A 27,135-nucleotide genomic window follows, 5' to 3' on the forward strand; every position below is an offset into this window, starting at 1 on the left:
CCCATAGGAACCCATATCCACATAGGATAACCCTTGCATCTTGTACATCCTTTGGCTGTAGCTTTTAGTCTTCAGTCTGAGAACCCCATCAAAAAAACAAAAATTTATTTTGCCTCTTTCAGGCTGTCTTGCTATTTTGACTGTACACACACTGGGGCAGAGATTGCCCGACATTACGTTTGCGCAGCACTTGCCATAATGAGCTCCAGTCTTGGTGGGGGCTCCAGAAACTACTGAAGTACAAACAATTAATCACAGGAATAATTATGTTACAGTGCGGCCAATACAAATTCTACTCCTCTGTACTGTCATGAACAATAATACAGATTTAAAAGCCCCGGTGTTTAATTATCAGGCTGCAGCCTTTTATAATATTTGGTACTTTTTTTAGATCTACCCAGCTATATACTTAGAGCCATGGAACATATCACAGACAACCTTTCTTCCTTATCTTTTTTTTTGTAATTTATTGTAGTGCAGGAAACAAAATTGATTTCTTTTTTGTGTTTATACAATTTTGGAACTGTCAAGAAGTAGTATCACATTACGATTTTTACTTTTTCTTACTAAAATTGTTTCAGAAAATAGGCACTATAGGTGATATTACATGTTGCTGTGAAAGTAGAACTGTGAGAGAAGTACTGATCTTATAAATTCACCATTCTCAAAGACATCCAATTACAGGGTTGTGATAGTTAAGATGAGATCAACCATGCCTCCAGAAGTCAAAGCTCTCATAACACCAGCAAATCCAAGAAAATAAATGTCTGAAGGCATTAGCTATGCAAAGCAATTAGCAGGTGCGACCACCTCCAAAGTCATCCTTTTAATGTCATTTTAAGCCAAAATTTTAGAAGCTTCTTTTCTCTCCAGATTACAAGATTGCAAGGAAACTCTGTGAGCTGCACAGACCAAGAAGCTGCATCTGCCAACCGGCGGCAATTTCTGCCTCCACTTTGGCTTCCAATGTCGGTGAAACTGCTCAGATTATGACAAGCCACCCCAACAGGTTCCCAAATCTTTATGCGCTGATGCTGTGGGCGGACTCTAACACCTATCAGGGTTGTCGGTCTTTTTTCAAACTCCATAAAACAAAGCAGAGGCGGTGGGGTAAGCACAGGCTATTTCTGGATCCCAATAGGGCAGGAAAGCCCTGTTCCCCCGAGGCCGCAGTATCCGCCGGGGTTTTTACTGAGGTACTGCTGATGGTAATCTTCGGCGTAATAAAACTCCGGAGCCTCCCGGATTTCTGTTGTGATGGGACCAAAACCACCCTCGGTCAATACCTGTCAAGAAACACAATGGAAAGCCATTAGTGGTTTGCTGGCTTCTCTGCTGCTGAATGACATTAGGTTTTCTCTCAGCAGGAGCCACAGACATCTCTCAACGCTTGGACCACATTTTCAGCACACCCCTGAAAGCCCTTTATCCTTCTCTCATGTTATTTTGCTAAGAGACATTGTGGGCACCAAAGGAGGTGTTGGTGAGAAGAGGTAGTGCACCCTCCTGTTTTAATGGCTCATTTGTTTAATTTGCTACAGCCACACATTTGTTCTCTTCTCTTTACTAACCACGCCAGGCAGGGATGCGGTGCCATCAACAAAAGTGGAAAACAAATGTGAAAGGCAGCAGAGCACACTTTGATCAAGCCTGGCCAGCTGCCTTGCACTGTTCCAGAACTTTAACTGGCATGTACCACAGCTTTGAAATGTGCTATCCACCCTAAATGTCCTTATGCCAACGAGAATTTCTGGGTGAAATTGTAGCCCCACTGATGTAATTGAGAAATAAGAGCATTTGGGCTTTTTTCACAGAGTCGCTGCAAACCCGTTCTTCAAAAAGAACAGTTTCATCATGACCAGAAAGGTATTTTTAAGGCAAATTATGGCTCATTTTGAAAGATTTGCCAATACGTGGACCCAGAGCAATAATCACTTTGCAGGAAAAGAAGAAGGAATGTGGGTGAGGATTCTAAATTAGACTTTAATTTTTTTCTGATATCCCTTAACTGAATTCGAAACTCCTGAAATGTTTCTGACAGAGGGAATTTCTTTTTAACATGAATTGCCATGACATTTTTCCTACTGAACTTTCCTTTTCTAAGGAAACTGCTAAGCACCAACTTTTTGGAGCCAATTCTCATCTCAGTGGGGACGTAATTTGTGATCACTGAAGTCCATGATAACCTGATAAGCATTCCAGTTGGTGTCAGACTACTGTTGCAATGTGTACTTCTAAAGCACTGGACGTAGACAGAACTGCATTGCCATCAGCCAGACTTGACAGCAAGACCAACTGTAAGAACAAAGGGTCATCATTTAAAATTACCAGATAAACACATGTTCTCTCATCATACTAATAAATAAACACAATAAAAGGAAATCATCACACAGAATCACAAAAACGGAGCTGGTAGACCTATTGTTAAGTCCTCAAGCCCAACTTCTTTCATTGTGATACAACGAATGATAGCCACCTCACTCCCAGCAAACATTTCTTTAACTGTTTCTGAAAGATCTTCAGAGATGGAGATCCTCCAGTTTCCTCAGGGAGGCCACTCCAGTATTTACCATCCTGTTAGAGAGTTTCTCCTAAAGCCTAGCCCAGTCAAGCCCACTACTCTCATTTAAACCCACTACTGTGGTTGTACTCATCATGGATGTGGAAAGGAAAGAATTTCCTTCCTCTTTACAATAGTCTTCTACATACTTGGTGACTGGGAAGAGAGAAAGATGACATGTAATGGAAATAATGCTTTCTCACAGCATTAGCTAAAAAATAATAGGTGATTCTTCAGGACCAAAGAGTCTTCGAATTTCCTGCAACAGGGTTTCCTAGATCCTGCCTCAGCACCGATAAGTACTGACCACAGTCTAACATCAGTTTCTGGATTTCATAGAGCATTAGTCTGATTTATTCTGGTAATTTCACTGTCTAGAGGATACATTTTGCTGTATTCAGTTTTCAATCAGGAATGAAGTAATAAGGTTGATACAAAATCTCTGACTGACCTGTCTGGGGAGCCCCTCGGTTCCCAACCCTACATTTAAATTCTCAGCGCAGGTTAGGAATATGTCGACTGGTTAATTCATTGTATTTGAACACAGCAGGGTAACGAGCCCAGTCTTACAGTAATCTGGTCTTATTTCCCCATGTAAAATCCCCAAACAGTGTCTTCCATCTTTGGGACAGACTTTGTCCCAAGGGAATCAGATTATTTACCCGTCAGATGTGTGAGTGAAGAAGATAAAAAACCGTGAAGGTACGTATCACAACACATAGGCAACAGCTAACGCAAAGAGGTGTCAACACAACTGCTTTTAGAAAGCAGTATTTCACTTACTTTCCAACTTTCCCAGCAAAGAAAAGCACTTTTAAAATTATCTTCACTCCAGAAAGATGGCACAAAGTCTGTCATCATGGGTATTAGTCATTTACTTGCTGCTGTAAATGCATGTAAAATTGGCTTCCCCGCCTTAACTGAGTCGTGAGGATGCTGCTGGAGGGATAGATATTTTTCTACTGTGCAAAACAGTATTCGTTACAGATTTTTACCTGGGACTTTTCCATCACTGGCCTCATTTTGTCAGTTAGAAAATCCATTCTGTTCAATAACATACCACAAGAGGGCATAAACATCATTTATCCCTTTCAGAATTACTAACAGTCTATTAAAACACTGCACGCTGAATAAAGCAGAAGCCCAAGACAACTCATTATATTGCACTTTGGTCATTAGCAAAAAATACCAGCACTGTTGTCAGAAGCAGCGGGAACCCCAGGCTCCGACACTCTGCCAAACGCTACCTTGAATGTTTTGATTTTAAATGGGAAAATATTTTCCTCGCACTGACTGTGTCGATGCAAAGATAAAAACATCACTGGGAAAGATGATGAAGTTCATGATGTGCTGGCTCCAGCAGGTGTAAATCAACCCACTCTTGATTGATTTCCTGCTGCCGAGGCAGATATAATTTGATGATAATCCTGTTCTAGCAGACGTTTTAGTCCTCTCTGTCTCAAAATGCCTAAGCCATCCGACGTGACCTCCCATTACCAGGCAGCCAAAAGGGCTACTGCAGCCTTTGCATGCAGAAATGGGAAGGACCAAATTAGAGAGAGTGTAATTAACCCTTGGGACCTTTTACTCAATGCAGGAAATTTTTAAGGTACTATTTTAAGGTACTGTTGGATCTTTTCCCCTCAATATTCCACTGCAATTCAAAGAGAATTCATTCAAGGGACGTCTGCGGCTTTTGTCATCATGCTAGAAGATCACAATGATCCTTTAACTAATTATACTCCAGCCCCAAGAACCTGGCGGGTTCTACTAGCAAGAGGTCAAACCAAACCAGAGCCCAAATCTCACCCAGCTGTAGAGGACAGAGGGGATATGGCCAGCTCAGTACGCTGGGATAGGTGCTGGAGGAACATGTTGGAGCCAGTGCTGGAAACCTCAGCACTACTACTGTTTTATATAACCTGCACCGCCAGCATGTAAAAGATTTTGTGTTTGATGAGTTTCCTAATTTATTTTAGCCTGTGAAATTTTTTTTCCTGTTGTTTGCTTTAAACTTCTTGCCTGACCATGTTATTACATCCTCTGCTGCAAAAAATAATTCGTTATTCACTCTCTTCATAGCAATCTTGATTTTATACCTCTGCCTTAATCCTACTCATTCATTTCTTCAGCAAGCTTCACAGGCTTAGACTCCCCACTTCATAACTCGGGTCAGCTTTGTTGCCCTTCTCTGTATCTTTTCTGGTTCTATTTTACTGCCGCATTGAGATGGGGTGACTGGAATTGCACTCTATTCAAGATCACCACGGATTTATTCAGCGGTGTACTTACATTTTCTCTTTTATTCTCCATCTCTTTCCCAGCAATTCTTAGCATTCCACTTGCCTTTCTGACCTCTCCTGAGCACTGAGCAGACGTTTTCAAAGAACCATCTGCAATGACGCCAGGACCTCTTTCGCGGGCTAATTTAAACGCTATCATTGTGTCTGCACTTGACTTATCGACATGGAATTTCAGCAGCTATTCTATTGCTCAGACATTTGATATTGTCAGATTCTTCTGCAACTTTTTGTAGTCATGTCTACTTTTGCTTACCTGGAATAACTCTATACCATCAGCAGATTTAGGCACGTCACTATCGTCTATCTCCCTTTTCCAGCTCTTTTATGAGTATATTGAACTGCTCAGATTCCCAAGACAGGTAATTGGTAATTTCCCTTCCCTGCAAAAACTGTCCAGTTATTGATATCTCTTATTTCCTACCTATAACCAGTTAGTCATTCAGAAGAGAAACCTTCCTTTTATTCCACAGCATCGGGCTCCCTTTTATACACCTGCTCTCTTCAAAAAACTGTATTATGCGTGCAAGACGTGAGTTTCCTCTGCTAAAGTCACATCAACTCTTCTCTGAAACGCTGTATTCTACGTGTGTCTACTAACTTCTGATAACTCAAGCAATCTGCAGCATAAAACACCGGACCTAACTTGTCTATAATTCCGCTGGATCATCTTGGAGATAACTTAAGCACAGAAGCAGCCCACTTTTCATTCCTTCAGCAGCAGGGCCAATTTAAATCACAGCTTACCCGTGATGCTAGTGTGCAAGCAATTTCCAGTCTAAGTTCTTATCATACCTGAAGTCGACCACCTGATTGCACTGACCTGCCACTGTTCATTTCAGTGATTTGCTCTGAACCTCTTTTAGTGTGTCTTGACCTTGAGACAGCTCTTCAAAATTGTAACCATGATCTGGAGTGGGATACCCCAAAATCCCTCAGCTGTGAACACAGACACGAGGAATTATGTAGCATTCTGCTATGGTGTCACCTGCACCAAGTCCTTCATGGACTCAAAGCTCAAGCTTTGCAGGTGTTTTGTCTCCAGAACTGATTCCTAAAATGCTCAGCTATCTTAAGGAAAACATATTAGTGAATTATTGGACTGGAGCAATTCTTTTGGATCCATATTTGGACTTGAGCAGCACATACTGGTAAGAAGGAATTTTCCTCCTGGTGGAACCAAGACTGGAGACATGCACCAAGGCACTGTCTAGAGCACTTGCACTGCAGATATTGGGCCATAACATAGCCACTGTTATACATGTGAACACTGCGTGTGTAGGACCAGCAACTGTCACTGTCAGTAAAGACGTGATTTTGGACACACAGGCTTGGAACCAAAATGGATTGCAGCAAATTTGGTTGGACAGCCGGCTGGACATGAGCCGGCAGTGTGCTCAGGTGGCCAAGAAGGCCAACGGCATCCTGGCCTGTGTCAGCCATGGTGTGGCCAGCAGGAGTAGGGAGGGGATCATGCCCCTGGGCTCGGCACTGGTGAGGCCGCCCCTCGAGTACTGTGTGCAGTTTTGGGCCCCTCTCTACAAGAAGGACGTTGAGGCGCTGGAGAGGGTACAGAGGCGGGCTACCAAGCTAGTGAAGGATTTGGAGCATCTCGTATGAGGAGCAGCTGAGGGATCTGGGGCTGTTCAGCCTGGAGAAGAGGAGGCTGAGGGGAGACGACCTGATCGCTCTCTACAACTACCTGAAAGGAGGTTGTAGCAAGGCGGGGGTCAGTCTGTTCTCCCTAGTAACAAGAGCTAGAACAAGGAGAAATGTCCTTAAGCTGCACTAGGGGAGGTTCAGCTGGATATTAGGAAGAATTTTTTACTGAAAGGGTTGTCAGGCATTGGAACAGGCTGCCCAGGGAGGTGGTGGAGTCACCATCCCTGGAGGTGTCTAAGAGACGGGGATGCTGTACTTAGGGACATGGTTTAGTGGTATTGGTAGAGCTAGGACAAAGGTTGGACTCGATGGTCCTGAAGGTCTCTTCCAGCCGAAACTGTTCTATGATTCTATGATTCTAAACCAAACCCTATTTTTTTTCCACTTGAACCATACCAGCTGGTTATCCAACTGTCTGCCACTTAACCCAGTGCTACTAGTCCCATCTCTGCTGTAGTCAGGGCATCCTATAGCACGTAGATGTAGTTGGAGAGATTTTAAGGGATGTCCCAGTCATTTAGAGAGATGGTATCATCTTAACAGATGTTCCCACTTTTTAACTTGAAGGCCATGCACAGGGTCACTGGATCACAGCAGAGTGCATGCTAGAGAAACCAGTTTGTTCCACTGGCAGCAATTCAGTTCAGTTACGCTAGGTGGTATGGAATGCCGTCCTCAACAGGGCAGATTATATGGTAGACTGCCAAGGAATAAACGAAACCGGTGTAACCACAGAAGGTTGCTCTTCACCTACTCCCCAGCAACTGCATTTAGCACACGATACTTCTGCACTTTGATTTGCTACTGCCCCCTAAACTGACAGTAATTGCTGCTTCAGCTTTTTGTAGCCAGCTGATTATATTGAGCCAAATATGTCAAAATATTTAATCATTTGACATTACAGCATGGCAACAACACATTCAAGGTGTTTGTTTCCTTTTTTATATTCAGATGGAAGTAGCTAATACTTGTGCCTTAAGAATTTGGAATGAACCGTGCCAGAAAAGCACGATTCCCTTGTTTCTCCAAACACTTGAAGGAATGGACTGGAAGCCACTGACACTTTGATATGTTGTGCTGAAAATGCATGGTTCATGGAAGTTTAGAGAAGGGGTTGAACCCACTTATAAATTTGACAAAAAAAAAAAAAAAGCTTTAAAATTGGTTTTGTTAAATGAAACCATTTAATTTTCTGAGCTGAGGCATTAGTAAAGCAGCGGAGTGTTAATTGGTTTTCAAGTATTTTGTGGCTTTTAATAAAAATAGCATCACCCTGTGTTTGATTCAATGCACACGTTAAAAGCAAGCTTACAGCCTGTACTCGGGCCGCTGCAATATCCCGTTTGCCTTGTGTCTCAGCAAGTTACATGAGGCTACTGCATTTCTAATGGCCCCTCTAAAATCACTGATGTTGAAAATACTGCGGAGTATCTTGACACCTGTGACAGCTTGTGCTTCTGTATCATCACTCATCCTTGATGTAAAACCGTAAGGCAAGCCAACTCACAAGGCTGAGTGCCCCAGCAGGGAATGCCTCTTTAAGTCTCTAGGGCTACCCCTTTATCATATTGGCTACTCAGAATTTCTTATCAGCACCAGCAATACTGGAATTCAGCTCTGTTTCCAAAAGCTCTAAGAGTTAAAGGAGCTGCACTATTTCAGGAGAAGGCCTGCAGGAATCAGTTGCATGGACTCGATCCTCTATAGGATGGCAGTACGTGTACCTCCTAGATGCATGATTGCTGTGATATTTTTAACTGGAAAACAAATTAACTTATTTTGCCAAGTTTGTGGATTAGTTGCTGGCAGGCTTGGGAGCAGAAATTCAGCAATACATGCTCGGTCCAGAGTAACAAACTTTGGTCCAGAGGAACTAACAATGAGTAGCATGAGGCCTCAATAACATGCAATTAAGAAAGAATGTTTTATTTTCTCCTTCATGTGCTAAATGTCATGAAGATACACCTCTCCTTTTTTGCTATACAGCCTTCTCTGCAGTATCACATCTCAATGATATAAGAAAGATGTGGATCTGCTTGAGCAGGTCCAGAGGAGGCCACAAAGATGTTCAGGGGGCTGGAGCAGCTCCCCTGTAAGGACAGGCTGAGAGAGGTGGGGGTGTTCAGCCTGGAGAGGAGAAGGCTCCGGGGAGACCTTAGAGCGGCCTGGCAGGGCTGAAAGGGGGCTGCAGGGGAGGTGGGCTTTTGATCAGGGAGGGAAGTGATAGGGCAGGGGGTAACGGTTTTGAACCAAAAGGGGGAGATTTAGATTAGATGTAAGGAAGAAGTTCTTCCCTGTGAGGGTGGTGAGACCCTGGCCCAGGTTGCCCAGAGCAGCCGTGGCTGCCCCCTCCCTGGCAGTGCTCAAGGCCAGGCTGGATGGGGCTGGGAGCAACCTGGTCTGGTGGGAGGTGTCCCTGCCCATGGCAGGGGAGTTGGAACTGCGTGGTCTTTAAGGTCCCTTTCAACCCAAATTATTCTATGACTCTATGATATATTATACTAAACTGTTTCTTTTGTGCTGCTTTCAGCTGGATGGAGCACCCCACTGATAAACACCCAACTGTTATTCTAGCAAATACTAAAATTCAGTTTGCCGTGCTGAGTCCAGTCTTCTCCATGTCACTTACTGATGCTGGTTTTCCAAACTAATTGGTGCCAGGGACCTCTTGAAAGCCCTGGAACGGGCTGAAATCATGTCTAGCTAGTGAAAATCTGCATTCACATCCATGTAGGTGACCTCCTTTTGGAAATGTGTTTATCCACACCGAGCCAGATGGGAAGAAGGAAAATGTGAGACCAGTGGCTGGCAAGTGCTGAAGTCTAACCCCAGCTACCACACTGGGCAGCGGCGTGGGCTGGGACCAGCTATCCACATTCTCCTGTTTCCAGTTACCTCTCTGCACAGTGCAATGATATCGATATATTTGATGGGTCCCTGCAAGAATTGATTAGCTAATGTTTTGCACAGGGATTTGGAGTACTACATAATTAGCTAATGCTTGCACAGGGTTTTGGAGTGCTATGTAATTTCTAAGTATTATTAATATCCTTGCAGGGAAGCTGTCTAGTCTCAGAACTCACTTTGCAGTGTGCTTCTCACAATTCCGGCAAGATGGAAACTGGGAATGATCAAATTATTTTGGTATAAATTCTGCATCCTTCACAGAGTGGGCTATGGATCTAGGAGCAGAAATGCTGAAACCCATTGACTTTACAGCTTCCTTTTGTCTTCGCTGTCGTAGAAAACAGGCTGCTATGTGACTACATTATAAATCTGAATACATAAACATGCTATAGGGACTACACTTAACCTGGGCAAAGAGGAGAAATGCTGTTACATGGGCCTGCTGGGGTTGTTCACATGAGTGTATTCTTACAGAGCAGCACAGAGAAAATGCAGATACAAAGGAAATACAATAGAAACTTAAAAGATGGTGGTGCAAAGTCTAAACTGAAGAACCTTGATTCTCATCTATAAAACTGCAAAACCGACTTTGTCAGAGCTTCTGCCTATTGACAAACCCCCCCACACACAACAGCACGTCATCTGAATCAAGTAAAATGAACCTGGCTAGAGAAACAGCTCCATGAGCCTTAGGGGAAAGCTGCATGTATATATATAGTCTGTTCCATTGGTTTGAGGATCTGCTTTCTCTGAAATGCTTTTCTCTTAAATACTTAGCTTGAAGGAGGCTGTTTGGTCACTCATTCATGCCAGAGGGGAAAGAATTGCTGGGCTTGGATATAAATCAGACCTGCCAAGGTAAATCACAGTTGGCCGATAGCCTGGCTATTAACATATCTGAGGCCCCAAGTGGTTACGCTCAGAGGGTCTAGTGCAGTTCGTCTGATATTTCCTACTACTTTACATCTGCGTGTACTTCCTCGTTACCCACAACAATCAGCTATGCCAGCTGAAATGGCAGATTTATACCGACAGACTTCTTTGTACCTTCTAGCAATGGGAAAAGATGAACATTGAATTTGTCCTAAATCGTATTAAATGGAACTGACAATGAAATAAAATCTGCAATTCTATTTTTTTCCTGTTGGATACTGATCCTATGAACATGCATAGAAAGGAAGTTCTACCCTGCTCTCCATCATACCAACCTAATTCTGGATTCAAAGCTTTTGCTCCAGATACTGACTGGTATAGCAGGATCAACTTGACCCACAGTCTTTACAAGCTTGACCTTCAGAGTAGAGCTTCCTGAACACCCATCCTGCCTTCTCTTGAGGGAAGAAAGATGAAAGTGAAGAATGGCACCGGGGGGCGTTTAGGAGGTATAGGAAGATAACATTAGCAAAGATAAAAGACATCTTGCTCAACTAGCATCTGGGAACTAATTAGGTGTTGAAGGAGCCATTGAGAGAGATGGAAATTCTGTTTGTCTAGCCAATTTTAACGCAGCCAAACAGCCTTTTACTGTACATCCTGCATGGATAATTTATGATGGCTAAGAAAAGATATGCCCTGTTCTGACTTTCAGTGATCTAAAGCTAAAATCTGTTCCGTGGTTCAAGACAGCACACTGTTTTTCACTAATCACTCATCCATTACTCTCAGATTCCTGAAATGAAAAACGGCCAGGTCCAAACTGAGACGGGGCCACTGATAACAACCCACATACAGAGCAGCGAAGCTTCGTGCAGCAGCTTCCAAGCTGCTGCAGACCAGAACTGGTATCTCCACATGGTGCCATCCTGAACAACTCTGAGAAGCTAGCTCGGGTCCAAAAGCAGTATAATGGTAAGATCAGGCAAATCCATGCTGCCTGTGAGCAGAAGAAAACACTCCACCTGTAAATACTGTGTTGACAATACTTCACCACTTCCACTAGCTCGGTTCTCACTGAACCATGCTGCGTTGCAAAGTGCAGACTTGCCTTGTGTATGTATCCACTGCAAGAAATGGAAGTCACTCCAATTGTTTTTCATTCAGGAGAGTTGCAATGTAGAAGTAAAAATGTTCATTTCACATATTTAACGTAGAGGGCTCAGTTCAGCTCTACTGTTACATTGCCATCATTTTATTTTTCTCATTGCAGTCAATGCTGGATTTATATCAAGTATTTCTTCCACAATATATAAGCATGACAGCTCCTCAGGAAAACATAAGAATTTTTAAGAGGAATAAACAATCTATCTTCTCTTAAACTCATTCTGAGAAATCCAGAAATTACTTCTGTTGTTATCAGAGGGAAAAACTTTCAGACAAAGACCAAGCACTAATATTCACTTCTGAAACCATAAAAACTGGAATATCTGAAAGAAGTTCCTTATAATGGAAATTGTTGGGCAACCTGTCGTTTCTGCCACTTATTTTGCCTCTAATAACTAGCTCTGTTTTTCTATTCAACCTCTCATGACCATTAGTGTGTAACGCTAAACCCACTCATCCCCAAAAAGCTGGGAGATGGCTTGCATTGTGCAGTCCACCTCTTCAGAAGATAGAGTTGTTTGTGGTGAAAGCCCTGAGCCTCCTTTCTAGAGCAGCAGCACTATCACGCAGCTCGCCTATGAGTGAGTGTCCTGGTGACTTTCAGAAAAACAAGCACTCCCAATCTCTCTTTCTGCTTCTGTTTCTCAGTCTTTAAAATGGCATTAATGCTACTCATCCTTTTTTATTCCAGGTCTGCAGGGCATGCACTGATTCTCACAATGGCCATATGTGCACCACTTGGCACAACGAGGAGCCTGACCAAAGTTGCAGGCTCCAGTTGCCACAGTTAACACAAATATGAAGAAAGTTATCACACAGTACGCCTCACAGCTCCTAGGTCAGCTGAGACCACAAGGGAAACTCTGGCTGTACTGAGGTCAAGGGGATTTTGTCAATACTGTTCGTTCAACCCAGCTTTCATGCAGCCACAGGAGGATATTCTAGAGTGGAGAAAGACTCACCTTAAACGCCTGCCACTAGACTCACCTAATAAACTAGGTGCTGTCACCATTAAAGTATTTTCAGTCTATATTGCTGGTTTCTTATATAAGGAAAGATCTCAGAGAGATCTAATATGGACCTAACACTCCTAGCAATTTACAGCAAAACTATTTGTTATGCTACACATTAAATATTCTGCCAAAACAGAATCATAGAATCATCGAATCATTTAGGTTGGAAAGGACCTTTAAAATCACCAGGTCCAACTGTTAACCCGACACTGCCAACTCCACCACTAAACCATGTCATTAAGCACCACATCTACACATCTTTTAAACACCTCCAGGGATGGTGACACCACCACTTCCCTGGGCAGCCTGTTCCAGTGCTTGACAACCCTTTCAGTGAAGAAATTTTTCCTCATGTCCAATCTAAACCTCCCCTGGTGCAACTTGAGACCATCTCCTCTTGTCCTGTCACTTGTTCCTTGGGAGAAGAGACTGATCGCCACCTCGCTCCAACCCCCTCTCAGGCAGCTGCAGAGAGCGATCAGGTCTCCCCTCAGCCTCCTCTTCTCCAGGCTGAACAACTCCAGTTCTGTCATAAGACTTGTGCTCTAGACCCCTCATCAGCTTCAGTGCCTTTCTTTGGACACACTCCAGCACTCAACGTCTTTCTTGTAGTGAGGGGACCAAAACTGAACACAGTATTTGATGGATGGGCTCATCAGATATCTCTTGTGCTCAAATGCAGCTTAAGGGGGTGGGATGACACAGGATGCTATTTGTCCCTGGGGAAGGAAAAAATCAACACCATGTTACTCCGGTTTTCTCAAAAATGAAGATAATTCTGCTACACATACAGGACAGGACTGTATACAACACAGCACAGCAAAGTGCCTAAAAATGATTGGGCAGTCTGTTCTCGTCTTTCCCACGGAGATAAGTACGGAATGGGAGAAGAGGAGCAAAGAGCCTTGGCTACCTCCCTCAGGCATCAGCAAACAGAGAGGAGATGGATCCAGCACAAGATGGTTGTGGTCACCGTTCACAGTCTGACCCACTGCATATCAAACAAAACCTCAAATTGAGTTCCTTCCCCACGGTGAAAAAGGCAGGGGGCACTTCTCAGTGGCAGATCTCCAGGATCAGTGCAGCTAAAAGTTTGGTGAAATTTCCATTGAAAATTCCCACCCTGGTTTGAAATGGAAACCGTACTCTTCTGTTCTAAAACACGTGTTGTCAGACATCTGCTGCGTTTCCAGCCTGGGTCTTTCTGACCTTTCTGTCTGACCAACTGAGTTCAGTGGAATATTTTCTGGATTTTTCATCTGTGTAACAGGATCACAGACAGGTCGACCACTTTAAAGCAATTTGGATCCTTCAGGATGACAAATGGTTTCTGTTATCGAATATATGCATAATTACTACTAAAATTATATTTGAAATTACCAAGGAATACAATTTTAGCCCATACCAAGGACTGAAAAGTCAAGAGAAAATGAACAGAGCATGTTTTAATCGGAAGATAAGTAGTTTTCCAGCTACTATAAATAGAAAAGGCTGGAAGAATGCATCCGACAAGCAGAAGAAAGTGTGAGGAGGGTAAAATTGCACAGTGTTTTGGCTTTGGACTTCAGAAGGTAGTGAGTATGAGATAGTGTGAAATACAAAGAAGCCTTTGTTGTTTACATCTGAAGTTTAAAAGCGGCACAGTGTGAATAAACAAAGGATGTTCCATGAAACACTGCAGCAGTGATGTACTCGCTCCATTTGAGTTCCAGAAACGGCATGTAAACAGAGGCTTCGCCTTCTTGTTTAAAAAGAGAAGGAGGTAAACTTTAAAGCTTGCCTTCCAGAAAATCTCGTTTACCCAGATCTTTAGGTTTTTGATAGGCTTTTAAGTGGTAGAAAACACACAAGCTTAAGATCTGGATCGTTTAGCATTTGCTTTCAGGTTGGTTAAGCTTCTTACTAACGATAATAGTACATATGCTTTTGGAAACCTGAATTAGCTCTGTTATCTTTTCTGGAAAAAAAAAGTTTTGCTTTCAAGTACCAGGATAATATCAAGCAATTTACTTTCAGTGCAGACATGAATAAACCATACTGCCATAATAATTCCATGAGCTAACTGGTTATTTAACAGGAGAATGCATTATGACCGTTGACAAGGACAGAAAGTAAAGATGCGTAGATTCAGCTAGATATTCAGAATGCCACTTTATGTTGAGCACTTATGTAGCATCGAACGTGATTCAAGTTAGTTACGGTATCTGTACATACCTTTCAATGCAAAGATCCCCCTGTGTTTCACAAATCTTTGATCAAATTTGATTTTAATTCAAAATATTCTAACCCATTCCTATGGCATAGATAGAGGGTAACTTTTGATGCAGTTTAAAAAAAAAAAGTTACAGTTTGAATTTGCTGTGTGCGAGATCTACATGGGAGGCAGCAGATGAAAACACATTTTGAATGAGCAGGTACAATCCTCAGAATTTCCACAGAGATCAGTTTGGTTTTGCTTATTTGATGCTGAAACCAACCGATCTCAGAGCAGAAAGCAGGGTAACGCTGTCAGCCATACACTTTGGTTTTATTGCAGCGAACCCTGTGCAAGCAAGGTAGCTCAAGGTACTGGAGACATGCTCAGGAGGTTGGCAGATCTGATAAAAGACGGATGGGAACCCCCATCCTGCTGGAGGGGCATCTAAAGGAGAGAAGATGCCTCTCCAGGACATCATGAATGTCACCGTGACACTTGTGCATCAGACAACAGAATTAAAGCCCAGGAGTCAGCCCACGTACCAAAACAGGCAAAAGTGATAAAGCACTAAAGGGAAATGGGCACAGCTGGCGTCAAACAGAAGCTACTAAACCCAGTGCCACTCACTGCATCACCTTGCTAGGGCCATATACAAACATAAATTGCTCTGACAATTAGCTCCACAAAAGCTATCTAGGAAGATCAAACTGCTGGTGAGTTACTAGCACAGTTGCACATGACAAACTAATACACAATTTGATTAGTGAATCCAATTTCTCTCATCCCTATCCATCTACAGGCTCTTTGGTGAAGATTTTGGTATGGACTTCATTTTCATAGCAAGCTGGTTCACCAAAGAAAATCTAAAAGATTTGAGTTATTCTTCAGGCATTAATATCCACTTCTTGTGTGAGTGCCCTGGAAAGCAGATGGCTTCTGCTTACAAGCCCACAGACTGAAAGCACTGTGATACTCCTGAAATCTGCAAATACGTGGCAAAGAAGTCAAACTTTGGATGCTAACTAGAAAAGCAGAAATACAACCTGCAGCCTTTGCAAAGCAAGTTCACTCCAACAGCCCAAGCGCTGTGCATATACATTTAATACAATTACTTTCCTTCTACGATTTTGAAAACTGGTTACTCGTGCCTGCGGCAAAACTATTTTATCAGAAGAGGGGGAAAAAAAAAGCACTTGGCCAGAACATTAGCTGCAAACCCAGCATAGTTATTTCATGCCCTCTGGCAGCGGCCAAAAACGCTGAGAGTACAGCAGGACGAGGGGGGGGGGGGTGAAAACAAAAATCCTTCCTAAGGCAACAGGGCAAATCCTCCAGCTTCAGCTCCTTCACACGCCATCCCTGAACGAGCTTCCCCGGTGTAGCTGCGATCAGGCTGCTCCTGAGCACAGTAGAGAGCAACATATTACAGGGGGCCTAGCGAGCTGTCTTTTAACTCCACGTACCCTTGATTAGCAACAGATTTCTTTCACAAGCTACAGTGCTTTTTCTCACAAGCTATAGCGATTTCTTATTAAAGAGGTGCACCTTAGTCTTACAGAAAAACAGCAGTGAAGACCTCCAGAGCTTCTTTAGCTTATCCACCTGCCCCAAGCTCGACCTACTCCTTCCTCAAAGACTTTAGATACAAGCTGCTCTCATACATGTGATAAGTAATCCTCATCACAACATACCCCACACAGAAGGGGCTTGGATGTTTGAAGGAGATCCACAGTCAACAAGTTAATTTCTCAGTAAGCTTAGAAAATAAAAGGCCATCTTGGACTTCAGGGTCAAATTCCACTCATCGTATAAGCCTCCTACCATCAATGAAATGGATTTATGCGTCTGGAAAGGAGATTCGAACTTGGCCATTAGTAAAACAAAATACCAAACTGATTGTGGCTGGATAGGAAGCAAAGAAAATGCAGGGAATGCACTTTACATTTCAGCGAGAACCTGGCATTTGCAGCACATCATCTTCCTGCCAGCTACAGAACAGCAGTGACTTGGCAGAGGTTTGATAGCCAGATGTCATCCTCATCTGGTTGTCTTGGCTCAGGCTGTTTCTTTGAAATGAACAGCAAAACAGAGCGAGTATGGGGTCTTCCTGGTGCTACTTGCACAACAAGAAATAGAAGTAGGAAAGGTCTTTTGGGCGATGCTGTAGTCCTCTGAATCTGGCACTGCTTTGCACCATTTTGTCGAATTTACAGCCCTCACCAGGCAAAATCTGGGAGGTGGAATCAGAGCTAGCAGGCCAAGAACAAAACGGGATATAAGGATTTGTTTGACAGCTGTCTCTCTTCGAGTGATGAATACTGAACAACTGATGTCCCCGCATGCCTCCCCAAGGCAGCTTTGAACACTCGGCACTCAGAGTCCTGGGTGCACTTCCCGGTGATAAAACGCTGCAGTTGTATTTCTTTGTTGAAATGCTTTGCTATGTCTCTCCTCCACTGTAAATTTTCAGTTGGTTGTTTTATATAAGGAGAGAGATCATTTGTTTTGTGCATATCTATTATACCACCCTAAGCAATGACAAGGAGAAAAACATCAGGGCAGTCCCCGTCTAAAACCGGCTGGCTTTCCAGCTCATTGCCATTTCAGCTAGTACAAGCTATTAAAGATGCACAGATAAATATGGAGGTATGCAGTCTAACATTACGTATTCCTCCTACCACATGGTCCTTTAGATACAGCAGAAGAGTCGAACTAATGGGGAAACGTTAGCCAGGGTTTTGATGAGGCAGCGAAGTCACAAATGCCTTTAGACCCAGGCAACAAAAGAAAGAAGTACATACCATTCTAGCTAAGACCCCACATGACTGACCTTATATCAGAAAGAGAATTACTTTTTAAACTGAAAGCCTGATAGCGCGCGTGTATGTTTGTATACACATCAATATGTGTGATAAGAAGGCTGCTTTGTGGCAAAACCTGCCAACAAACCCATTTTTTTGTCGCCATCTGCTAGGAAGAGAGCAAGCACCTGTTAGGAGCAGCTGCTTGAATGCAGAATGTAGGTAAGAGAAAAATCAGTTTCATTTTGGAGTTGGCCTGCTGCAGGTAGCACATGGCTTTCACCAACAAGGATGCCAAGTGGTCCTTTTTAAGCTTGTCCTAATTAGGAAGTGGCTAGCATTATGAAATCTCAAAACGGTTCATTTAGGTTATTACAACAAGTAGAGAGAAATGATGCCCCCCCCCCCCCCCCCCGCGACCCCCCAAAACACCTCCCCAGCCTCGATTGTGGTCTCTGCCCTCTCCCCTGCCTTTTCCTTTTTTTTCTGAAGAAGAGCACGGGGAAAACTAACAGACCATTTGGAGACGTCGTGCATGGCTCTGTGCCTCCCTTGGCATGGCAGGCTGCATCAGGACATGTTGTTCTGAGGAATCACAGTGTTAGCAACACCCCTCTACTCCTTCCTTCAGAGAACAACTGCTTCCCTTTTGCGACCCCTTTACGTCCACCTCAGTGTGGGTCCTTTGAGGGTTTTACGAGAAGAAAATGAAAGGGCTCAGTCCAAGCACTCGCTGTGATCACGGCTATAGGCACCAACAGATGCCAACCCTGCCAGGCTGTCATTTCTCCGGGGGAAGCAATGGGGGTTCCACCATCTAGGCAACTCGAAGTGGGCAGGAGAGACACATGAAAGCATTTCCCATACCCTTCCAAGTGATCTATCCAAGATCACAAGGAGTCAGTGTGGCCTTTCTCACCACGCCTGACCCCATGGATGGTTTCAAATCTGCTGCCCTTAATCCATGCTTACGGCATCTGTGTTTCCACTGAAGGAATAAATAACATCATTCAGTTCGTTCTCTCCCGACCTCCCAAGCATAGACTGTTTCTGTCTGATTTTCTTCAGCTAGTGAGTATAGCCTTCATGCTCCACAGCCCAGCTTGTCTTGCACAGCCTGTGTGACACAGCCACTCGCCTTATAAAAGTCACCAGCATCTGCCCATCGTGGGTGCAGAAGGGTCTTAAAAATCAGCAAGCCTGCAGGGGATGTTCCTGTTGCTCTTTACCACACAACAACTACACCTAATGATCATGGGGGAGGTATAATAGCACTATGAGGACCTCCTGCCTACATCTGGGTAACAGCAACACGAGGTCAATGGCTGGGTTTGCCTTGCCTAGGGAAAATTTGCAATAGGCACCAATATTTAGGAGTCCTTTCAGGCCCAAATACCTGCCCTTTTTATCTTTTCCTCTCTTTCCTGCTTCCTCATGTTCTTTAGCCTTCATTCCTTGTCTTCCCAACCCCTTTTTCCTACCTGCCTATCTTCTGATCTGCCCTGTGTCACCATCCTGTGCTGTGAGGATGATAAACATTTGGCTCACACACCCTTTATATAAATAGCATGTCCGACTCAGAGATTGATATTTTCTTAAACGGCAGCAAAGAACCGGTCAGTGTCACAGCATGCTCAAAGGTGAAAATGTAGAGGCTAATGCACAAACACAGACACTGCCTTGAGAAACAAGGGATATTCCCAGAGCGTTTTTGAGGCTCCAACCTCTGCGGTCTGCATGACAGTTCAGCTGGATCAAATGATGACCAAAAAACCCACCCTGATTTCTGGATGGGAAAACACCCATCCAGCCTGGGCTGTGGAAATGAATGCAAGTGCGTGAGGCTGATAGAGAAATAACGTTTCTTCTGCTTGTAAAGGAGTAAATTTGATCTTGAAGCAATGAAACACATATAAAATCACACAAAGCCATCCCACAGAGTCACTTCCCCGTACAAAGCTGCACTTTAAATCGTGTGGTTTAGAACAAATATCTTCGGTCAAGCAGGATTTTTTTTTCTTAATGCAGATTTATATCTGTAAGTACATCTGTAAGCATATAGATTCATGCCTCCTGGGACATGCCTAATGGGCTCTGGATTCACTCTGGCTCATTTCTTTGTAAAGCGCTGGCTATACAGTGGGAGAATTGAATAGGGTCTTTCACTGATGGATGTTTTTTCATTTTGAATTGAAATGTACAAACTGAGATCACGGGTTATTATTGCCACGAGAAACAACAACAGAAAATGCGAGAGCCATAGATTAGGGAGTCAGTGACACAGAAACATTCAAGGACAGGATGAGCTAATTAATGTTACCCTCTGCCCTCTAAATTAGTCATATATTTACTTAAGTGCTTCTGCTCACCACTAGCCGAAGGGCAGTGATGCAGGAGCATGCAGAGCGGGTAGCTCTGGCTGTCCCAGCTCCTTTCAGCCAACAAAGCCCATTTGGTAGCGAGGTACACCTCCTTCTGTTTTATACGCTGTGGTTCACTGCTGGGTTTGGCTCTCAGAGAGGAGACCGGGCAGTTGAACAGCTCAGTGCTGGCTTAGCATGTAGAAAAGAACGGGAAGAAGGCATTAGAAAGAGGGTGCTGAGCTCAGCGATACAGTTCATGAGAGCAGAAATCAAAGGTATCTGTGCCCAGGCATGGGAGTACCCCACCAGGAAAGCTTTCCCCTCGGCACAGCCAGAGAAACACGGGCTAAATCCATCCTTGAGAGCAGCCCAGGCACCAGTGGAGCTCTACTACAAAGCAAATCCGCTTGGGGCACACCAAAATATTAAAATATTAGTATTATCCACAGTTTTACCACTCGCATGCACTCAGATGACGAACCACCAAATAGGGAACAGCTCAGTCTTTAAAAACAATCTGGTGAAAAGTCCTAACTCTTCTGCCTTTTCAAAAAAAAATTCCAGCAACTGAAAGGGAAAAAAGGAGGAAAGACAAAAAAAAAGCCCTTGTTCATGCTGTTACAGTTTAGGAACTGCTGGCATCCCTGTCTCTGAAAGGAAGGGGAGCGGAGAGCTGACTGCTCAACAGCTGAGAACGTGTGTTCTGGAAGCAGCACGCCTGAGCAGATGGTGAAATGATTACTGCCAGTAAATGTTAGAGCCCTTTTTTTTTTTTTTTTTCTTTAAAACTTGAATTCTGAACAACAGGGGAAAAATAATTACAAAGAATACATGCAAGCAGCTTGATTTCCTTTCTTTTTCTTCTCTGAAAGTGCGTCTGTCTTGTTCCTTTCCAATACCTGACGCTGCAAACGTGGATGTTCGCTGGGCTTGCTGGATTAAAATCTAGCAACAAGCACTTTGCTCTGGCGAGTTTAACACAGTTGTTGTATTTAAAGCTGTGTGTTCACCGGGAGATAAGGGGGTGCAGGATCATGGTGTTCAAAAGATGTGGTGCATAGGGACACGGTTTAGGGGTGGGCTTGGTAGTGTTAGGTTAATGGTTGGACCTGATGATCTTAAAGGTCTTTTCCAACCAAAATGATTCTGTGATTCTATGTGTTGTGTACAGAACCTTAAAAATGAGGTACAGGGAAAAGGAGAAAGGCTGTAGCTGTATATACTGTAGGGTCAGCCTTTAAACAGGCACAGTGCTGGCTTGTGGTGTTAGGATAGGACTCAGCTAAGCAACAGGAATCATGCTTGGGCTATGCCTCTCCCTCACACCATCAGGTGGTTTTGATTTCCCTCGCAACCCTTCCTCCGCCAGCCCCTCTCCAAGCTCTGCAGGCTGCAGACCCAGGTACCTCCCACCAGGCTCCTGGTCCCAGCTCCCTCTCCGATGTGTCCGAGCAGCCCTAAACGGTTTCTAATCCCATCAGCTCTCTTGTTCCCCTCTCTCTGTCCCAACCTGCTCCTTTCTTTCCCCCCTTAAAATTTGATTTAGTTCATTTCGGCCTTCTAGCCAGGCATCTTGCCCCTCTCTATTGCATTGGGTGCCATTGCTTTAAAACCCCAGGAGAACCCAGCTCCCAAATTTGCGAAGACCAAACGTCAGCCGCGATGGTAAGGAGCATCCCTCTCGCTCAGGTCACGGTGGAAAGCAAGTTGTAGCAACAGGGCAGTCAGAGCAGCACGACTCTCACCCCGCAGAGTCTTTTGAAGGCTTCAGCTCTTAAATGCTGTCACATCTCTCCCAAATATGTGGGATTTTTTTTTTTTTTTAAATGCCTGTAAATTAAGGAAGGCTGGGGAAATTTCCACAAGGACGTTAAAAAAAAAAAGCAGAACGCACGTAAAAGACACCCCCTTACCGAATTTCAGATCTCTGCTCTGCAGCAGGGAGGTACCAGGGCTCCTCGTAGACAGGCTGGGAGAAATATTTTAGTATTGAAAACAACATGTTTTTCTCCAGCTTCCTTCTCCGAACAATTTTGGCTGGATCTTTAAAAATATCAGTCTGAGGAGGCAGAAAACTGGCATGGAAAATTTCACCCCCCAAATTAAGGTTTGCTGAAGTATCAATCAACTGAGGAAAAGACTTCTGAGAGGAACTGTCAGACAACCCTAAAACAGGGAGCATCCAGCTCCACCTGCAAGACTGAGGTTCTTCTCCTTCAGCCATCGACTGGTTTAGCAGTCAACTTCTGTTAACGCAGAAACATTTTTTTTAATGTAGTCAGTAAAAGGTGACTGGCGGGGGGATGGCTCCATCCAGCTCCTCCACACCAGACATCTCAACAGCTCCATGCTCGGGACCTCCTGCACAACCTGAACTTTGGAGAATGGCCCACTCCACAATCAATGGCAAGTGATCCACCTCAGAGAGTAGTTCAGCCCTCCTAAAATTTGCCTTGCCATCCAGAGGTGCCTATACTGCTCCACTGACTACAGAAGACCCCATCATTTCTTTATTCCTGTGTTAGGTGCCTCAGTTAGGTGCCAACACTTCTGACGGTGTCAAAGCAAATCAAATTTGGAATTTAAGACTAAGACTTCTCTGGGTATTTCTTTGTGACTGTGTAGGAAAACGAATGGTCAAGATCTGCTAAATTTTCAAAGATTATTATTGTTATTAACCATGAAACTCTCTTTGAAAGTCAGGCATGATTTTTCAAGGTGAAACCTAATAGTAGTTAAAGAGTAAGATTTTAATTTCAGTCATAATAATTTTGAGGCTTTGCAGGGATATTTTCAATTACAATCACAGCTCTTATCCCTTGACAGTTTCCAGGAAAGAAAAGAGAGAAGTAATTGAAATGTTGCATCTTCATTCAAAGACTCCACCACTTACCAAACAAAACTGAAATGAAGGGTGCCAAGAAAGTCAGCGGTGGACGACTGCATGAATACTTCTCTCCTTGAGATACAGCACTTGTATCAAGGACATACACCATCAATAACGACAACAGCAGCATTTGTCTTTGTAATTTAACTGTATTCAGAGCCTGCTACTCAAACGCTTGCTTAAATAGCAATAGCACAAATGGAGTCGGACAGACACTGGTCCTTGTTCTTAGGCGATACTAGCTTCTGAGTTCAAAGGCTGAGCATTTTAGCTGTGTAATAATGGATAGTATTAGAAAGTATTGTGTTGAAAAGCAAATATTTCCATACACACAGATACCCTGTTCCCACAAAGCATGAACCCGTCTCTCTTTCTTCTGTACTACATCACTGTGATTTGATGAAAAACACTTGTGATGCTTGTGGGACAGCACTTCATGCTAAGTTACTGGGGAACAGGACAGGTTTGGGGTTGCTTTGTCTGACTTGTTATTTCAGCTAACTAAGGACATTTAGATTTAAGATGGGCAGCGCAAAACTAGATGACACAGGAATACTTCAAATGCATATCTGAAATACACGAGCATTTCTTGGCTGATCAATAAAACAAAAATCAATAGCAACTGAGGAAGGGTGTAAGGGATTTAATTAGAGTTGAAAATGACACATTTTCAAGGTGATTTCCACATTCACCGGGAGTGGCAAAGAACTTGCTGGGCCCAGAAGCGGCTCTGAATATCAGTTTTGTTATCCTGTCTTAAAGCAGATTTGCTGAAAGCCCCCTCTGCCTGCCCATTAAAAGCGTTTGCCTTCAGCTACTGAAGGTTTCTTATTATCTTCTCTGAGCCTGGCTTGGTGAAAGGCAAATACCCCACAGTTCTTTCTTTATAGGGCTTATAAAGTGATATTGTCTTCATCAAGAACAAGGCCAAACTGTACTCCAAGACCTCTGTACAACCCCAAAGGTGTGATATTGTTTTCATGATTCCCCTGAGTGCATTCAGGAGCCGCGTAAAGTAAATGTGCCCGCTCTGGCTGTCTTTACAAGCACATGCTGTCTAATGCCTGTTTCACAGGATTACAAAGTGAGGCTTACAGACCTCACTAAAAATATCACCAAAAAAAGTTGCTGTCAAATCCTTCGTGGTAAAAATGAATTTGTGACCCCACAAAGTCAACGCAAGATTTATGAGTGTGTAGATGAGAGGCTGGGGTAGGCCCATTCCCTGCCTGTGCCTCTATTTGCCCACTTGTAAAACAGATGTTACAACATCTCTGCCTACAGAAGAGATGCTTCACAGCTAAACTGTGTGATATAAGGACGCTGCTGGACCTCGCGAGTGCCTCAGCATTGCCTGGCCTGGTGAGGAGTCTCAGGAGATGCAATCAAGAAGATCACACACCTTTTTGCTGGAAAAAAAGTGATGATTCTTATGCCCACCTTCCACTTTTCTTCCCTCTAGTTAGGATGCATCCCATCCCTCATCATGATAGAAAACCCAGAAAGGCTGCAGCTGAGTGAGCCGAGCATTACCAAAAGGATAATCCTGTTACCTCTGCAGCGACAACTCCTAAGCAGCAGCTCTTGGGAACTTAAGGAGGTATTTTAACTTTCAGCAGAGCTTTGCTTTTCATCTTTATCTAGTTAGTGCTTCTGAAGTGCTTTGAGAACCTGGGGCAAAAAATATAATATGAAGCTTAGACTAATTCCACATTGGCCTATTGTATCTGGCCTCTTAATGAGTATAATTTATAGAATTCCACTAACATAAATGCATTCCAACCATCCCTGCCCCCCCAAAAGGAATCAATTGAGGGAAAATGGTCCATGACAGGAAAGAATGAGAGATCGATTAAATATTTAAAGTGTTACTGTAAATGAACAAGACGCACAAGCCAGGTCAGTAATGAGCTTCCCTCTAAGCCACTGGGAACTTACATTAATGCTGCACTTGACTCCGGCAGGTCTCTCCCACGCGCCAGCAGAACTCTCACAAGTTGCCGAGCAGACACATCGTATAAAGTGGTGTGTTAGGCTATATGTGTGTGTGTGTGTGTGTGCAAGAGGGAAAGAGAGAGATTTAATTGCTTCTGCACTTCCAGGGCAGTAAAATAGGAGAAGACAAGAATCAGAAACAGGCTTCCTTTGGATCTGGGACCGACTTCTAGCAATAAGGTAATCAAGTTCCCATAAAAGATTCTGATTCTGTTAAAGAAATGTCACAAAAGACAAAATAAACAGATTATGTAGCTTCAGACTCCTTACCGTTTGGAAAGAAGAGATGCTGGAATTAACACTCATTTCATCACATTTTTCCAAAGCAACTAATTATATTACGGGTATAAACTGTGTCCTGCATTCAGTATAGTCCAGCTACAGAGGAAAGGCCACAATAAATGTAGAAACTCCCACCTTATCACAGGTGACTAACACGATGATCTTGGCTGCTGTGACATTTAAGCTCCATTCAGACTACCAAACATAGGAGAGGCAGACCTTGAGACCCTAAATATTCAGCACCCATAAGCAGACATAACATACCTGCAGATTGCTAAAATACATCATTTTAAGCAGTATCAGCATCCATGGGAGTTTACAAGACTGGACAGAGTTAATAGTCCCCCTTAATTTTCTGGAAAATTTTGACTGAACAGCTCTGTTGTGACTTCTAATACTAGAAATACTTTAGTATTTGATTTCGTGCCAGATGGGAAACTATTTGTGATAAAAGTGAAGATTCTAATTAGTACAAGGACTCTGGCTACAAGAAAGATGACAAAAAAGTGGCCTAAATTAGAGCAAGATTAGACCAGAGGAAGATTAAAACTGGAGTTTCTCAAGGAACATTCTTAGGACTAATCCTGTTTCATATGTTCATTTGCTACTTTTGACAGAGAACAATAGAAATGAGTTGATAAAACACACACATGCAAAAAGCCACCACGGTATCATACGGTTTGCAGACTTTTACAAGTCATCTTACGGTCTCACAACAGAAGCAGCTACATTTTCAGCTTTCCTGATGGGTATTTGCCCAACCTTTTCTCAGCTCTGAGCATTCTTATTGCTCTATTCTACATGCCCACCGGCTGATCTATGTTTTTGTTGAAGGACATCACCCAGAACCATGCGTGGCAAAACAGCTATGGCTTTGTGAGAGCTGAATAAAGCAGGTTTACTGCATATGGCATGTAGGCTAACTTCATAAATATACATCCTAGGATGTATTTGCATGTTTTTCCAAGAACACGGCATTGTTGGGTCCCATTCACCATATCACTCTAAATTTATACCTATAAAATATCCTCCTAGACTTTGTTTTCCACTCCAAATACATACAGTTAACTACACTAGCCTAAGTCAGAGCCCTGTGCCCTTCCATTCAATGCATCTTTCTACTTTGACACAGAATCAATGTCAAAACTATTGTTAACTTCTTTGACTACAGCTTTTCAGCAAATTTCATACAGACTTTACAGTAGTTTCATGTAGACCTTGTTGCCTTAGCTTGCTTACAAGAATGTCATGAGGGGCAGTGTCAAAAGCTTTGTTGCAGAAAGATACATGACACCTACTACTTCTGTCCACAAGGCTTTTTATCCTGTCACAGAATGAAATTACATTAGTTTGATGTCATTTGTTCTTGAAAAGTCCTTGTTCACTGTTACTTAGCTCCTTCCAATCTTCTGGGTGTTTGCAAAGGCTTTGATTACTTGTGCCAGTATATTTCTAGGAATTAACGTGGAGTAACTGATCTCTACATTGTCAGGTCCTCCTTTCCCATTTAATATTAAGAAAGGCACCAAATCTGCTTTTTTTTCCAGTCCCCCAGTACCTCACCCGTCTCCTGGAAGTTCTAGCCACTTGCAGCTGCTAACAGCTCTGAGATCAATACAAAGAAAATTGGAATATCATAGAAAAGCAACCAGCTGATCTTGAAGACTGAAGCACTTACAAATGGATTAAAATGGAAGACTGGAAATCCAGAAATGGAAAGCAAGATCTTCAGCTATTAAAAAAAAAAAAGCAAAGAAAGAGACAACCCCCTTTTTTTTTGCTAGCATTTTAGATGATGACCGTGAAGTTATCCCTGCTTCCTTTGCTATCAGCGCTAAGAGAACTAAGTACCCTTCCTTTCAAATTTTCTAATAAATTAACATAAACACGTAACACTCAAAGATACTGTTCTCAACCTTTACTTACCTTGAAGCTTACTGTGTCTACCCAAAGAACCACATCAGCTCCCAAAAGACTGTTTTATTCAATTATATGCACAGAGCTAATAAACCATAATATGGCTGCAGCCATACTAGTAAAATAAACTGCCAGGGCATGAGCAGAGGAACTCAGTCATCAGTGCTGCTAAGCTTTTATAGCAGCCCATGCCAACTAACACTCTTTCCCA

General features: G+C 43.2%; 1 protein-coding gene across 1 annotated transcript in view; it reads right to left on the bottom strand.

Moving 5' to 3' along the window:
* Positions 1-1,121: 1,121 nt before the first annotated feature.
* Positions 1,122-27,135, bottom strand: part of MSRA (methionine sulfoxide reductase A) — a 291,532-nt gene continuing 265,518 nt past the window's right edge. The window contains exon 6 of the mRNA XM_086461695.1: positions 1,122-1,286. Within this exon, the coding sequence (XP_086317821.1) occupies positions 1,122-1,286 (165 nt within the window). The remainder of the gene's footprint in view (positions 1,287-27,135) is intronic.

The sequence above is a fragment of the Leptosomus discolor genome, chromosome 2, assembly GCF_034619465.1.
Source record: "Leptosomus discolor isolate bLepDis1 chromosome 2, bLepDis1.hap2, whole genome shotgun sequence".
In the NCBI taxonomy this organism is placed as follows: Eukaryota; Metazoa; Chordata; class Aves; order Leptosomiformes; family Leptosomidae; genus Leptosomus; species Leptosomus discolor.